Below are 16,557 nucleotides of genomic sequence, written 5' to 3' on the forward strand. Positions count from 1 at the left end.
TTTAAAGTAAGTTCAACAGGATAAATTTCTTTAATATACATACTGAAGTCGTCATTATTGAGAGCCAAAATATCATCCAAATATCTAAAAGTATTATTAAATTTGTTTATCAGATGTTGTTTCGATGGGTCTTTGCTTATTTTTGTCATAAATTGTAACTCATAGCAATACAAAAACAGGTCCGCAATAAGTGGTGCATAGTTAGTCCTCATTGGAATTCCGATAATCTGACGATATACGGAATCCTCAAAGCAAACAAAAATGTTATCTAGTAAAAATCCAAGGGCATATATAGTATCGAGTACACATTTGTAACAATATACGACGAAATTTTTTTTCAATTTTTGCAGTCGTATAAAAATGCCAATGCATGTACACCCATTGATATTATATCGTCTTCCTTTTTGTCGTGCAAATAAATTAACAGAAAATATATTGAAAATATCATACGACTAAACTAGTGATGGTGAGCTCCAGCAAAGTAGATCCTTAAAATAGCTTTGTGCGAATAGCGTATACAGAAATGTTATTCATACAGTCAGGATTCTACGATTCTTATGTTCTATTTCAACTGGGTTTCCACCTGCATATATCAAAATATAAGAATTTTAATATGCTTCCTCAGGAACCATACACATGGGCTCGATTACCGAATATTCATATGTACTATTAATGTTTTTATGCTCCATTTATGAACACTATGTATTTCTGCTCTGTGCGTGCGTTCGTCCGTTCGTCTGTTCGTTTGTCTGTTTGTCTAACTTCAGGTTAAATCAATTTGAAACTTAGTACACTTTTTCCCTACGGTATGATTTTTTTAATTCTTATGCCAAATTACAGTTTTATCTCATTTTCACGATCCACTAAACATAGAAAATGATAGTGTAGATAAGGCATCCATGTACTAGTGACACATTCATGTTTCTTCAAATTTTCGTCGTATCGCTGTCAATTTGTATTAAAATTTTAACGTCGTTATCAATAAATATTGCATTGTTTACGAGAAATATACAATTTACTATCATTGTCATTAACCCAAAATACGGCATATAGTTTAAAAAAAGAATTTTATAGAAACATATTTATATCCGCTAACCAAGCCCCTATTGAGATCGACAAACTTAACAAAAAGCTTTGAATACAAGTACGGATATTTCTTAGAATTGACGGTCGTCCTTTATAAATTACAGTCAGCCTTTACAAATTACGGTCATCCTTTACAAGTTACGGTCATCTTTTTACCAATCACGGTCATCCTTGTTATACGTTACGGTCATCTTGAAAATATTTTGATTATGATTTACGGTCATCTTAACGATTTTTTCAAATCGAATTTCCCATTTCATGCACATTTCTCGGTAGTAATTTGTGATTTCCGAGTGATTCTTTTATAAATTTACGTCGTTTCAATGTATGATTTGTAAAGAAAATCATATAGAAACACTTTAACAGACAAAACAGAAACTGATCTAATTTTTTCATCCGACATCTTGGGATGACCGTGAATGCAGTTAAAGTCATCAGCTTTACCCCAGTGATATATAATTATATGTTTTTCTCAGTATGATTTAAACAATGTTTGTTGTTTATCCAATACCACTTTTTTCCAAATTGAAGAAATTGTATTTCGTTGTGGAGACACATTTGCTATTAGCATATCAATTGTTAAAAAGTACATGTACAATTATAGGCACTGCGATCGAACAATAAAGAAAAGTTCTAGAATGGATAAAGCTTTAGAAAAAAATAGCAAATGAAAAATGATTTTTGATTTTGAATTTTGTGAATCTAGTGTTTCCGCTTATTAAAGCAAAATTAACATCCGACTAAATAAAGCGATAGTCCTACATGTCGGTGTAGAACTAAACTGGTATTAACAAGACAACTTCAAATTCAAAAAACCTTTTTTTTTTTAGCAAAATTTGTTATATATGTTACTATGACAGGAAACGTGAGAGTCATTATAATTTTTCTCATGTGTACAAGCTTTGTCAGGATAAGACTTAATTGATCGGTAAAAATGAAGGAAAACTATGATTATGTTTTGGTCAGCAGTGAAACATCCTCACTTTAAACCAAACTCGTTTGAGTTTTATCTTGTGTGTCGTACAATAAAATAAGTACCATACATTTGTATCTATTCGTATATCTAACTGTAATGTTATCTACTAAGATCACAGACAGCTCACATTGTACATTTGTTTCCCGTGTCCGAGGGATCTATAAAGATTTGTTCACCATGAAAATATTCATATTTTACGATGACTTTACCCTATGGAAGTATGAATTGTTTAGATATAGCAATTCTTCGTATCTCCCAAAGCCAAGGGAAATGAATGTTTTATTCCACTGCCTATATGCTTTGTATACTATCTGAACATAAAATAGTTTTTTGCATACGTTTTTGTGTGTTATCACGTTGCTTTTATAAATAAACACGACATATACATTGATATATTAACGGGGTGGATTAAAAGGTAATAATAAGTCTTTTTGTTTGAACGTCCTTAACAAATTAGAATACTATAATTAGTTTTGCTATTGCTATTTCAAAACATACATTAACTGCGCGTAACCTCGTTCGCTTTAAAGGGGGAATATGATACTCCGAGGGAAAAATGAAGATTTGTCAGATGATAAGTTAGATCTTCTTAACCAATCAAATATTGATTAAACTATCAATATGTATAAGATTCTTCCTTAGCTTCTGACATGTTTTTGATGTTGCATTGTATTTAAATATAGACTAACTCATATAGAAAAGGTTATTAGGATTGATATAAAAACATAACGTCTTATCTACCCTGGTTGTTTCTGAAATATATATTTTGCTACCTCTACGTAGCTATCTAAGGGCAAAACTTGGCACATTTATTATCAGTAATGTTATGATATTCTAGTCTCAGACATGGTATTTAATGTTTCATTCCGTGTTGAGTTTATATTAACTGAACTAAAAATGAATGACATACAAACCCTTTGCAAAAAATGTCACATTATATATTTTCTGGTGCCCGATTTGAACATATAAAACGAACTATTCTCAAGTTACTATATTGTGCAGTATCAGGTATCAGGGTTTAAAATTTTGATGATTATCTAACATACATTATACATAACATACTTCTAAAGAGCTCCTTATTGAATGGTTGCCGTTTGTAGCTATATAGATATTTATTTTTCATTCATTGTTTGGTCATCAGTGTTTTATTTGGATATAGGAAGATATGGTGTGAGTGCCAATGAGACAACTCTCCATCCAAATAACAATTTAAAAAGTAAACCATTATAGGTTAAAGTACGGCCTTCAACACGGAGCCTTGGCTTACACCGAACAACAAGCTATAACGGGCCCCAAAATTACTATTGTAAAACCATTCAAACGGGAAAACCAACGGTCTAATTTGTCTCTTTTAAACTTTTCTACATTTCGGGGTCTTTAATGGCTGACAATGCAGTATTGGTGTTGCTAATTGTTAAAGCCCGTACATTCCTATAGATTTAAAAAAAAAAAAATAAAAAAGAGGGACGAAAGATACAAAACGGAGAGTCAAACTCATTAATTAAAATTATTATGACACCGCCATGGCTAAAAATAAAAAGACAAACAGACAAATAATAGTACAGAAGACACAACACAAAAAACTAAAGACTAAGCAACAGTAACCCCACCAAAATCAAGAGATGATCTCAAGTGATCCGCAAATGTAAGCAAATCCTGTTCCACATGTGGTACCCGTCGTGTTGCTTATGTTATGACAAATCCGTTAAATAACCTAATTCGGTAAGTCACATTCGTGAAAAAGGAAGGGTATTGTAGTTATGATATATAAGGAACATCCTATATAATCTGTGAAACGGTTTTTCCATGACGGTCAATCTCTATGTTGTTGCGTCTCTGATGAATATTGGGCAATTGTACCACATCTTCTCGTTTTAATGTTTAATTGTTTCTGTTTATGTTATTTTACTATATTAAAATGTCTCTTTTCATCTTGACAAAAACATAATTTGTTTCGTTTTGTAACTCAGTATTAAACTGTTATAAGCACTGTCTGTATTTCAGTAATTTCTGATGATCATTTTCCACCAGAACTATTGTTAAACACAATCTTATATATTTCCGTAATGTTTCCATTTATGCTAAACTTGATAATAATATTTTTGGCATATAATTTAGTTGATGGCGTGTAAATAGCGTAAATCTAAATAAACCCTTATATATAACAGTATAAATAGATGAAACAAGAAAAGGGAAATACATGTAAGTTAAAACAAGTGAATCCTAAAACTGCCCATAAATTTAAATAAAATTTTACACCTATTTACCTACTATTATATCAATGTTGAAATATAGTCAGTTGATCAAAAGTTAGGATAATATTATATAAAAGGCAATGTTGAGAGGCCAAACAGCTATTAATAGCCATGACATGCTTGTGAGTTGGATAAGAGACAACGAAAATACAAAATTGTCTACTGACTTCTAAGTTGTGAAGATACCAATAAAAAATTAATGCAAGCTATTCTGGAGCAAGATGATGATCTGAATTTAGAAATTACCAACATATATCGTGGTTCAATTCTTCAAAAGTAGAACTTCAGTAGTAACGCGGATATGATTAGTCAAGTTTCTAACATCAGTTAAGATATATTCATCATGCATGATATATAGCATTGAATAGTCTAAAATATATGATAGACAACTGACCCTTGAAACACAGTAACGTCAACAGACATCTGCTTAAGAAGCATCATTACCTGACATCTTTTAACTTCTAAATGACGATACTTTAGATTTTTCAATATATTGAACTTGCATTTTAATATCCTAAGATTTAAAAAAACGAACTTGAACTTGAGTATTCAGCAAGCTACAATGAACTAATTATGATCACTAGGAACAAATGAATGGACTTTATTTTTTTCAGTAAAAGGGATAAGTGTTCTGTAGGAATTTGGAAAAAGAAAATTATAATACACAAAAAAATCTTGGGCAGCTTTTTATTTTAGCCTGATGATCATTATTTTTTTTACCTGAACATCAATTTAACTTTAAATTTTCAATTTGAGTTACCAATATTGCATGTTACAACCTGTATAATTCAATTCTTTATTTTTGAATGATTAGTTCCATGATTATTAATGCTAAAAGGGGGTATTTGAATGACCAAAAAAACTTTTAAATCAGTATGCAACCGAAATCCCTTTGAAATATTTTGAAATAATGAAAATCCAAAGGATTTCTGAAATTTATGATAAATTGAAACGCCTTTTCGTGTCTTGCGTTTATCTAAAATTTAGTCCTGGTACCTATGATGAGTTTATTTGCAGTGCCTGTTTTAGTGTGACCTGATTAAAATGTTGTTTTTAATCATTTTATGCTTGACCACACCCTCTCTATGTATCATCATGTTTAATGAAATTATGTGATTTATACTTCATACACATGCTATCTGTGATATTTAAGTATTTAAACACGCGGAAAGACTTTAAGTCTTCATTTCTTTTTGATAATTCAATGAGATTTTTTAAATAGTACATCTGCAAATGAACTCGAGAAGTTCCTATCAGTCACATTGTTACTATTGATGAAAGGGCATCAAATTACATAACTTTCTTATGCTTTTAACCTGACCATTTAAGCAAAGTGTCATTAAAACCAAACAAAACTGCATGGTTTTCTCACAGATGTCCATTTAAAACAATAAGAACACTAATTCAACAAAGTTTCTGGTTATTTTCAGGCTGGTTCAACATAAGAGGTAAGTTGCATTCATTCAGAATAAATTCAACTGGAACATAATGCAAGTGGCTGAAACTTATCAAATCAAGACAAAAATATGGGTATCAAAAACAATTAAATTGTGACTGTTCAAGTTGGTGATAACTAAAGGTTTATGACCTCTTCTGTAGCCATTTTTGTACGAATTTTTCAAACTTCAATTGTATCAAAACTACAGATATAATGAATGATAAAGATAGGCCATTTTGTACATATACCAATAGGAAACTTGATGCAAATCAAATTGAGAATGGAAATTGGGAATGTGTCAAGGAGACAACAACCCGACCAAAGAAAAAAACACGACAGCAGAAGGTTACCAACAGGTCTTCAATGTAACAATAAATTCCCGCACCCGGAGGAATCCTTCAGCTGGCTCCTAAACAAATATATACTAGTTTAATGATAATGAATGCCATACTAATTTCCAAATTGTACACAAGAAACTAAAATTAAAATAATACAAGACTAACAAAGGCCAGAGTCTCCTGACTTGGGACAGGCGCAAAAATGCGGCGGGGTTAAACATGTTTGTGAGATCTCAACCCTCCCCCTATACCTCTAGCTTATGTAGAAAAGTAAACGCATAACAATACGCACATCAAAATTCAGTTCAAGAGAAGTCCGAGTCTGATGTCAGAAGATGTAACCAAAGAAAATAAACAAAATGACAATAATACATAAATAACAACAGACTACTAGCAGTTAACTGACATGCCAGCTCCAGACTTCAATTAAACTGACTGAAAGATACATAAATAACAACAGACTACTAGCCGTTAACTGACATGCCAGCTCCAGACTTCAATTAAACTGACTGAAAGATTATGATTTCATCATATGCACATCAGGCATAATCCTTCCCGTTAGGGGTTTAGTATCATACTATCATAACATATATGAGAAGAACACTACCCGTGTCATTAGATCCAGAATCAATATTAACGCGAAAATATGCAATCTTTAATGACCTGACAACAGTATCGTAACTGTGTTTTAAATTGAAAGGTTTTGTTAGTTTCTGAAGTGAAAACAGACACCTTTGTGCTTTATGAAGAATATTTCCATAAAAATGGAATGTGAAATACCTGAACGTATAAGAAGTCTGCATGTTGAGCTATATTTACGAATGATGTCATTATACCAATGATGAAATTTAGTAAATGTTTTGACTAGTTTGTGATATCGAAAACCCTGGTGTAATAATTTTTCAGTTATACATAAATTTCTCTCGTTAAAATCTAAAACATTGTTACATACACGAGCGAATCGTACAAGTTGAGATATATAAACACCGTAAGATGGTAACAAGGAAACGTCACCATCCTAAAAATGGTTGATTAACGATAGGAAATGAAAAATCATCTCTTTTATCATAAATTTTAGTATGCAGCTTTCCGTTAGTGATATAGATATCAAGATCGAGGAAAGGGCAGTGGTCATTGTTAGTATTAGCTTTATTTGAAGTAAGTTCAACAGGATAAATTTCTTTAATATACAAACTGAAGTCGTCATTATTGAGAGCCAAAATATCATCCAAATAGCTAAAAGTACTATTAAATTTGTTTAACAGGTGTTGTTTTGATGGGTCTTTGCTTATTTTTGTCATAAATTGTAACTAATAACAATACAAAAACAGGTCCGCAATGATTGGTGGTGCACTGTTAGTTCCCATTGGAATTTCGATAATCTGACGATATACGGAATCCCCAAAGCAAAAAAAAATGTTTTCTAGTAAAAATTCAAGGGCATATATAGTATCAAAGCATGTCCAATTGACATAGTTTTTTTGTTTGAGGATATCCTTTTTTTTACTGTTTCGTTGCATTCAATAGTAAAAGAGTACTTTGAGGCAAAAAATCCGTAACTGTTCCCATTTTATAGTCGATAGAGAATTTGGATATCCAAGAAAACTATTTTTGGAGCATGAAAAACAAATGACCAATAACAGGTCTTAATAAGTGATTTGTATTCAAAGTGTTAATAGGTATTAATTTTATGTTAATTAGCTGACGTTGTGCATGTTTGATTGACGTAATTTGTGAATTTTTATTTGGATTCTGAAATGATGTCTAACATTATACAACAAAAATACAAAGTTAGTAAACAGCTGTAAAAAAAATATCAGTAATTACCTGTAATCACTAGAACGATCAGTAATTACATGGAATAGTAATTACATATCTATTTCCTGAATTGTTTAGTAATGACGTGTTATTTATTATTTCACATATTTACTGTTACATATATACAAATGGCCGTATTCTATATTATGGAACAACAGCATCGTAAGGCTAAATGAAATTTTACAATAAAATAAGAAAAGGTTGAGAATATCCTTTTATCACAAATACTAGTATAACCAAACTAATATGATATTTATAGATTATCGTTGATTATCTCAACGAGATTGATTTTCTCGCTTGAGCTGGTACAGCGAAAGTGAGAAAAGCAATCGAGTTGAGATGATCAATGATTATCTGTTTATCGCTATTTTACCTATGACGACATTGTCAATTTTAATGTCAATTTCGTTACCAACGCCACGTGGCCTCCTTAGTTTCCAGCGATAATTTTTCTATTTCAAGCTAGAAGCATGATATGAAGATTATCACAAAAAAGGATCAAAGGAATAATGCACAAAATAGCGATAATGTATAATACGTTCAAGCATATATTCAGGTTTTACTACAAAAGGAGTTATTTGTGTTTACATTAGACTATATTCCCCCTACTGTGCAATAATTGAAAAACAAATATTTTTTTCATGACTATACTGTATTTATCATGAGTAAATAATGTTTTGGCAAAGTATCTATCAGATGCAGTAGTTTTAATTTTTAAAATGATTTGTTATAATTTTACCCACATATTACATGATATAAGCGGGAAGAGATGCGTGATTGATAGAAAAATAGTTAAAAAAATAATCATTCATAAAAAGAAAAAGAACAAGCCTGTTAGATTTAAAAAAAAATAATTTAAGTTATTTTTCAAATCACATTTATTTATCATAATAAGTAACTCTTGTTCGTCGTGATTTAAAATCTTCTATCCTCTTATTTTATTTTATTTTTCAAGTAAGAGAAAAGGGCATTATGTTCATTAGGTTGTTTGATGTTTTAAATAGTTGTTATATATTATCTGTTTTTTTTCAGATAAAATGTCCTACAAAGATTACTTTCCGATTTCAAAAAACAATATCGACTCGTGTAAAAGCTGTGTGAAAAAGGAACTGATTAAGAAGAGTGAACAGGTGTGCGACGGTGATCATATCATTATAAGAAGTTTGCATTGTGACCATCACTTAATAGTTGTAAAAAAACACGGTTCCAACAATCGTTATATTGACGTCACTGCTATCCATTCATATCCAAAAAAGGAAGAAAACTCAAAGAGTTTACATCGAGAGAAAAAGAACATCCCTTTAGACGGAAGCGCATTTGTCGTATCATACAGATGTCCAATGTTTAGTAGAGACGAGATCGTACGTAGGGCTGAGGAGAGATTTACAAGCAATGAATCTGGAAAGAACGAAACTTATGAATACAATTTAGCGACAAGCAATTGTGAACATTTTGCAACTTGGTGTGTAACAAATCGCTATTTTTCTTTTCAAGTTCTGCAATTTAACAGCAACTTTGGCTGTCTGCATGCTCCTGATTTGAAAGATATGCATACTAAGAGAGAGCTTTGTGATTCATGTTATGGTGGATTACTTCAGACAGTTCTCTCCGTTCCATGGAAGCATGTTAGACCAAATGGTGTGAAAAAAGGGGATATAGTGTCATACTCTTACTACATGTTATGGCATGATGCAGTTGTAATGGAAGTCAAGTCCGATAACACATTAGTATTGGCACACTATGGAATAGCATCTTTGTTTCATTTCAAGAAGATTATAAAAGAAACCGTTAAATTTGGGGGAAATGACTCTTTAACTGTTTATATTTACGATGGATGGAATGTGTATTCTCCTGATGAAGTAGTAAAGCGGGCTGAGTCAAGAATAGGTGAGGAAAAGTGGTCCTTTACTTCCAACAGAAGTTCTCAGTTTGCGAAATGGTGCAAGATAAAAGCGCCAGAATTTTGAAGAAGAGCTTTAGAATATTTTGCGAAAAGATTGAATGAATTCACAGACAAAAAACGTTGACGTTAAACTTTACGTGACAACTTATTGACAAAATATTAAAATACGTACTAATAATGTGTAAAAAAGTACTAATAATTAACACATTTTTGAATAGACGTTCTTGAATCATTTAGTTTTAATGTTTTTTAAGGATCTACATATTATAGAAGAAGCGAGATTTGACTTAGATTTACAAATGCAATGTAAAGTGTTGCCGTAAAAAATGCATTTTCTTATATTAAATACTTTAATCCCCTAAAACTGTGCCAATGTTACTATGAAGTATTTTTAACACATGGAAAAACATGTTCACTACTATTAGTCACAAAGATCAAAACATAGGTTTGTTCTGCAAAAATTTAATATTCGTATGCATCGGACTTCTTGGAGTTAAATCTTGGACTGAACTATATACATCTCCTTGCTTAAACTTGAATCTTCATAAAAAAAAGGATTTATTTGCAGCTATCCTTCTTTATTAATACAAATATTTTTTTTTTCTCGATCATATCTTGAAATCAATAGATAATCGAAACAATATATCTATGAAAATTAAGTATCTCTCCAAAAGAGATCGATTTTATGCATTGATCCCAAATTACTATATTGGAAACCCTTCAGAATATTAAATGAAAGTTTTGATGTCTTCATGTAGTGTAAAAGTCTTATATAACTTTTTACAACATAAATAAAAGATTTTGTAATACATTCACTACTTTTAATGTTTGTGTTAAGGTACACATCTAAGAATATGTATACCTGAACGATGAATACTAGTATTTATGAGATGCACTTAAACATTCTTAAAAACAAATGTGTAAATTTAGCATTAAATGTTTGCGAATAATATATAAGACTGACAATATAGTATACATCCTGAAGAGGGTCTACAACCAAGGCTGTCATTTCGCACGATTAACTCAAAAGTATTGTTATCACTAAAACTTGTATAGTAAATGTCAATTTTAAAACTAAGATGATAAAACACTACATTATTTAAGTTATATTTTGGTTAGGACTCACAACCAGTGAACTAATTTTGTACATCATATTTATCAGTTGTCTTACTAATACTAGTGCTATGCAAGTTCATGTAGAACTAATGACCAGCAAATTACAATAGTTTTATTTTTTTCAATCATTTTTCGGAATGATGTAATAGTAAGTGATCAATCATTTTTTACTTCCTGAGAATCTGATAATTACAACTGTCTACTTTCACGTGTATCAATTTTTGTAACTGTTTGTAGTAAACTTCAGTATACTTCATACCTATTTTCAGATCTAAAACAAAACAATTTTGTAAGTTGTGTTAACTGTTTATGCGTTTTGTTTTAATTACGACAATACAACCTTTATAAATGGTTCCTACTAATTATGAATAATTGAAAAAGATGAGTCCTGAAAATCTTATTAAATCACAATGTCTTCTTTTCATTTACAGTTGTACAAAAGCATATAAATGTTTATACATAGGTGTAGTGCAATTAATAAATAAAATTGAAATTTCTGTCATTGTCTTGATATTATCACTACAAAAGTCAAAAAGTCTGAAAAGACCAGTTTTGTCTTAATTTGCATGAACTTTTACTCGACATTCTCCAAAAGTATGACTTGTGTCTTAATTTTTCTTTACAACTTCTCATTTATATCAAATTTGTATGAAATTTTTTTGACATATTCTGAACATTTTGAATTGTGTCTTAAATTTACTTGACAGTTCAGAGTTTAACAATTCATGACCAATATTGATGATATAACTTTAGTCTTTATTTCTCTTTATATAATGTACTGTTTTTTTTCAAAATACACTTCAAAAATAAACGTTGGGAGTGTAAAATAATTGAAAATTTGTGTATATAAATATCTTTACAAATGCAAATATGGCTATGTAATCTAATGTTTAAAATAATTTAAATGTGGATGTGTTGATATAAAACAATTTAAATTTGTATTTATATATAAACATATTAATAGCAAGTTATGATGATATACAAATCATTCATTTAACAGAAGAAAAATTGTGTAATGTCATCTGTTGGAATATATATTAAGTATTACACATGGACAGGATGATCCCCATAACATTAAGGTATTCCACACATCCAAGTACACGCAGCTGTCAAATAGAAATTACTGCTTTACCCGTAATAAGCCATACAACTTATCAGTTGACCAACCATGCCACTACAATTTAAAAAGTTTGTTAATAGACGAAAATGAAAATTATCAATTTGAAGAAATAAAATTAATTAGAAATTGAATATTTCCCAAAGATTAAAAAAAAAGTACTATCTTCCCCAGGAATAATAAAAAAAATGTAGTTATAATGAGTCCATTTTCTATAGAAATCATTCGTCTTATGAAATGGATCCAAAACAGGCATGCATAATATAGATCTAAACATTTTTTTCTTTTCCAGAAGAAGTTATCAAAAATATTAATTTTTGTTAATAAATTATAAAATTCAACACTCAAATTGGAATAAAAAATTATTTTTGGTTGTCCTAAAAAAATGAATCAGGTTTTGGAATCAAGATTGGAAATTCTATGACCTTCACAAAAGCCACTCCCCCCCCCCCCCCTCTTCTTTTAGCCACACAAACTCAAAAGGTGAATTTTGGGGTCTAAAAGAGACGCATGGTCACATTTTAAAACTGCCTAATAGACACCTATTTTAGTAAAGCAAATTTGACTGTCAATTTTGCTAACGGCAAAAATCTAAATGCGTTTTTTTGCAACTTCAACTTATATTCTTAGTGAAAACAATCAATTAAACGTTTAATAGAAATAAAACAAAATTAATCTACATGGGAGATAATTCAGGGTATTCCAACTAAGTTGCACCAAAAAGGTATCTTACTATACTGAATTAATCCTTTATTATTCAAAGTTCAGTTTAGCCATAATAAGTATATAACATCAAAAGAATGACACAAAGAGTGCAGAATAAGTCTGTTCACATTTTAAGGCGAAATTTATACTGTTGAGATAGTGTCAAGACAAATTTAAGATTGTCAAGAATGTGTCGAGACATATTCAGACATTAGTTAAAATGTCAAGAATATGTCAAGACATATTCAGACAATATTAAGAATGTCAAGCATATTTCAAGACAGATCGAGACAAATTTAAGACAGTCAAGAATTTGTCGAGACTAATCCAGACTCTTATCAGATGATACAGGAAGTGTCGAGAAATTTCAAGACACTTGTCAAGAAAAATCAAGAACCTTATGAGACAAATTCATACTATGTCAAGAATTTTTTTAAATTATTTAGACAAGTTAAGAATGTCGAGTAAATATTCATGCAAATTCTGACAAAACCTTGTTTTTTTCAGACTTTTTGACTTTTGTAGTGTATACAAATAGTAATTTTCAAAAGCAATTATCAATTATCTTAACTATTTGACAGCTTCAAATAATAAGCTATTTTACTAATTAAGACAGCTCATGGTTATAACAATTTTTTGCAACCATTCACATCTTGCAAATGTTTACTGTACACATCATCAAAATATGCACATTATGTTTAATTGGAGCGAAAGATACCAGAGGGACTTTCAAACTCATATATTGCCACAAGCTGCTTTGATGTACATAATGGTATTTTTATTCATGAAGGCTAAATGGAATAAATCTTTTTATAGAACTTATTGTTTTGCATATAGGAAAAAAAAGTATTTATTCTGCCATAGTCGACACTACTTACATTTTCTAAATTTACCACTGGAGAAATCAGTTATGTGTCGTGATATCACTTTGTTAGTCAGTTTTAAAAATCGAAGTCAAATAGCATTATGACCAACGTTTATATTATCCATGCCCACAATCATGTTACACAAAATTTATAAAATTTATAACGTTTTTTCAAACAATTCACTAGAAAATATTTCACTGGGTTTCAAAATTTACATTGTAAATATATATGCACACTGCAGTTATTCATAGATGAATTAATAAATACAGTTTACCTTGTCATCCAATCACAGGACCCCTCTGTGACTTCCTTAACCTGCCTTGTAATCCGATTATGTTAGCCAATGTTGTTAACAGAACATCGTTTTGAAAAAATTGTGACTTAGACAAAAAAAATGCGAAAAAAATTATTGCTTTCGGCTTCATTTGTTTAGTTTAAACATATTTATTTATAGTGGATTGGGAAACAAGTTTTGCAACTTATATTAATCCCTTTCCACTTTGCGGGTGCGAGTGCTGCCTTGTAGCGGCATTAGCCTGCTCTTTTTCGAAATCTACAAGGGTGTCTTTAACGTGCAAGATATATGGCTCTCTCTTAACACGGGTCAGCCATTTATCGTCCCCTTCCGACGGACTATCATCGTTTCCTCAAGACCATACTCGCAAATGGTGTCAAGGGAGAGCCGAAAATTCAGTTCCTGAAATTTTCATCCCAGATGGGAATCGAACCAGGAACCTTTGTGTTAGTAGTCCGATGCACTAACCACTACACCACGGCTCTCATATTTGTTTGTAGAAACTATATTACTCGAGATTCATTAATTTGCATATTTGAGAACATACTAATTGTTTTAAGAACAAAGATTTCCGAAACTCCATTCTTGTAAGAAAATAACTTGGACTGATTTGGTATATCTTTTGTTCTCAATGTTGTGTTACATGTATGTATACTGGTGTATATCTTTTGATCTTTTTTCGTAGTATTGACCCTTCGTTTTCGACCTGTGAGTTTAATTTGACCTTTGGTATCTTTTGGAAGTACACGTTGAGTGATTTCGTTTGGTGAAAACTACCGACAGTTTGTAATATAGAAGAAGTAAGTGTAGGGTGTTTTTCTATAAGTAAAGCGATCAAAAAACGTTTTTTCATTATTTTGTTTTTCTCATAAAGATGCAACCTCCCTGCTTTAAGATATTTACTGAAAAACAGTTAAATATACGTCATGGAATGCTCTTCATATTTTTATCAATTTAACAAAAACTGCAGTTAGGGACGGTCCTATGTTTTACATCATGCGATATGTCTCAGACACGTCCTAAGACCAGACCTCAATAATGTCATAAGGCATATCATAGAATACACAATTGACACGGGACATTGATTTGATTTAGCCTCACCATGCTCAGCAAGATATATATTCCTTAGTCTGTCAAACTACAAGCATCTTGAAATAATCACTGATCCGCCTTTTGGATAACGATAGACGACTTTACTTTGCATACACATATATGAAACTTTTACAATTATCCAAAATTTAGATCTGAGATCAAGTGCATTGATTTCTCAATGATCCAAACTAGTTGTATGACAACAATTAAAATCAATTAGCCATAACTATTTTTAGTTCTTTTTGTTCAAATTGGATTGCACTAGAAGTTCATGAAAATGCTTTTTGCGTTATCAATACTTTCTAAATTTCTACTTCTAAAGATTAAATCTTAAAAAAATGGAACAATACTGAATGGAATAAAATTGGAGACTTGATAATGTTTTATTGAATAAAAATCGTCTATATATTCGGAACAAGCATTAGTTTAGTAATAATTGATCTAGCCAAAGAGCACAAAACTTACTTCTTTTTCTACTTTGCTGTGGAATGCATAAATCATTTGTTTAGAGACAGCGATCCCATTAGATGTGAATAAACAGATAGACTTACAGGCAAAATAAATATGCAACATTTTATTTTGATCGTTTTAGTTAGCATACATATTGCGCATTGCTTGTCCGATGTAAGAACGTCCCTTGGCATTAGATATAAAAGAGACATTTCCACTACCAGCGATATTTCATCATGGAAAATAGGGGTTGTAAATGAAATATCTCTAATGAAGTGTATATATAGTTGCATGCTTGCTGAAAGTTGTTTTTGGTCAACGTTTAACAGTGGTACGTGTGAGCTGCTTTCCATTTCAAGGAATGATGTTGATAACATTTTGTCAATTACCAACAATGGAGGACTTCCGACTTACCAAATGCTTAGAGGTAATTATATGAAAAATTATAAGACTACTTGAAATGTTAATGGCAAAACACAGCTAAGGTTCGTGTTTCTCTAACTGTTTTAATGCACTGGTGCAGTATGTTGATTAAAAACCGTTTTGAGTGACTAATAAACTGAAATATATCTTTGATTATTGTTTTCATTAGTATTTATATTGTGTACCCGACCACGACCACTACGGTCTGCTTTTTCAGATGTATTTCTTTTTATATCTATTTGGTGAGTTAAGCTCTTTTCAAAGGCAAATTTATTCTTTATTTAAGAAAGACAAATAAATCGTATACAATATTGTTGACTATAAATATCTATTGCTTTAGTTGTCTTTATGAATGATGGTAAGCATACATGACAATAAATCAGTGGGCAATACAGATTTACAATTAAAACTAAAAGAAAGGATCACATCTATTAATTCTTCTGAGAAAACAAAAGACTACGTTACACTAGATGTCGGGAACAAACGCTGGAAGAGTTAGCTAAATCATAATATTTTACTTACTATAGTTTATCTTTGTAACATTATTTTTATTTATCATTGTTAATTTGTTGAATTTGTAACTTACAAAATTGGTTGTATCAGTTCTTTTTCTTTGGGGCAATTTGTTTGGGGATATAATTTCTGTAACGCAGCTGTTCTATGCATGGATCAATTATAA

At 30.8% G+C, this 16,557-nt stretch overlaps 1 protein-coding gene across 1 annotated transcript in view; it reads left to right on the forward strand.

Annotated features, from left to right (window-relative positions):
- Positions 1 to 9,878, forward strand: part of LOC134684360 (uncharacterized) — a 44,208-nt gene extending 34,330 nt beyond the window's left edge. Inside the window, exon 2 of the mRNA XM_063543646.1 lies at positions 8,944 to 9,878. Coding sequence (XP_063399716.1) covers positions 8,949 to 9,878 — 930 coding nt within the window. The 5' untranslated portion in view covers positions 8,944 to 8,948. The remainder of the gene's footprint in view (positions 1 to 8,943) is intronic.
- Positions 9,879 to 16,557: the final 6,679 nt, after the last annotated feature.

The sequence above is a fragment of the Mytilus trossulus genome, chromosome 9 (assembly GCF_036588685.1).
Source record: "Mytilus trossulus isolate FHL-02 chromosome 9, PNRI_Mtr1.1.1.hap1, whole genome shotgun sequence".
Classification (NCBI taxonomy): Eukaryota; Metazoa; Mollusca; class Bivalvia; order Mytilida; family Mytilidae; genus Mytilus; species Mytilus trossulus.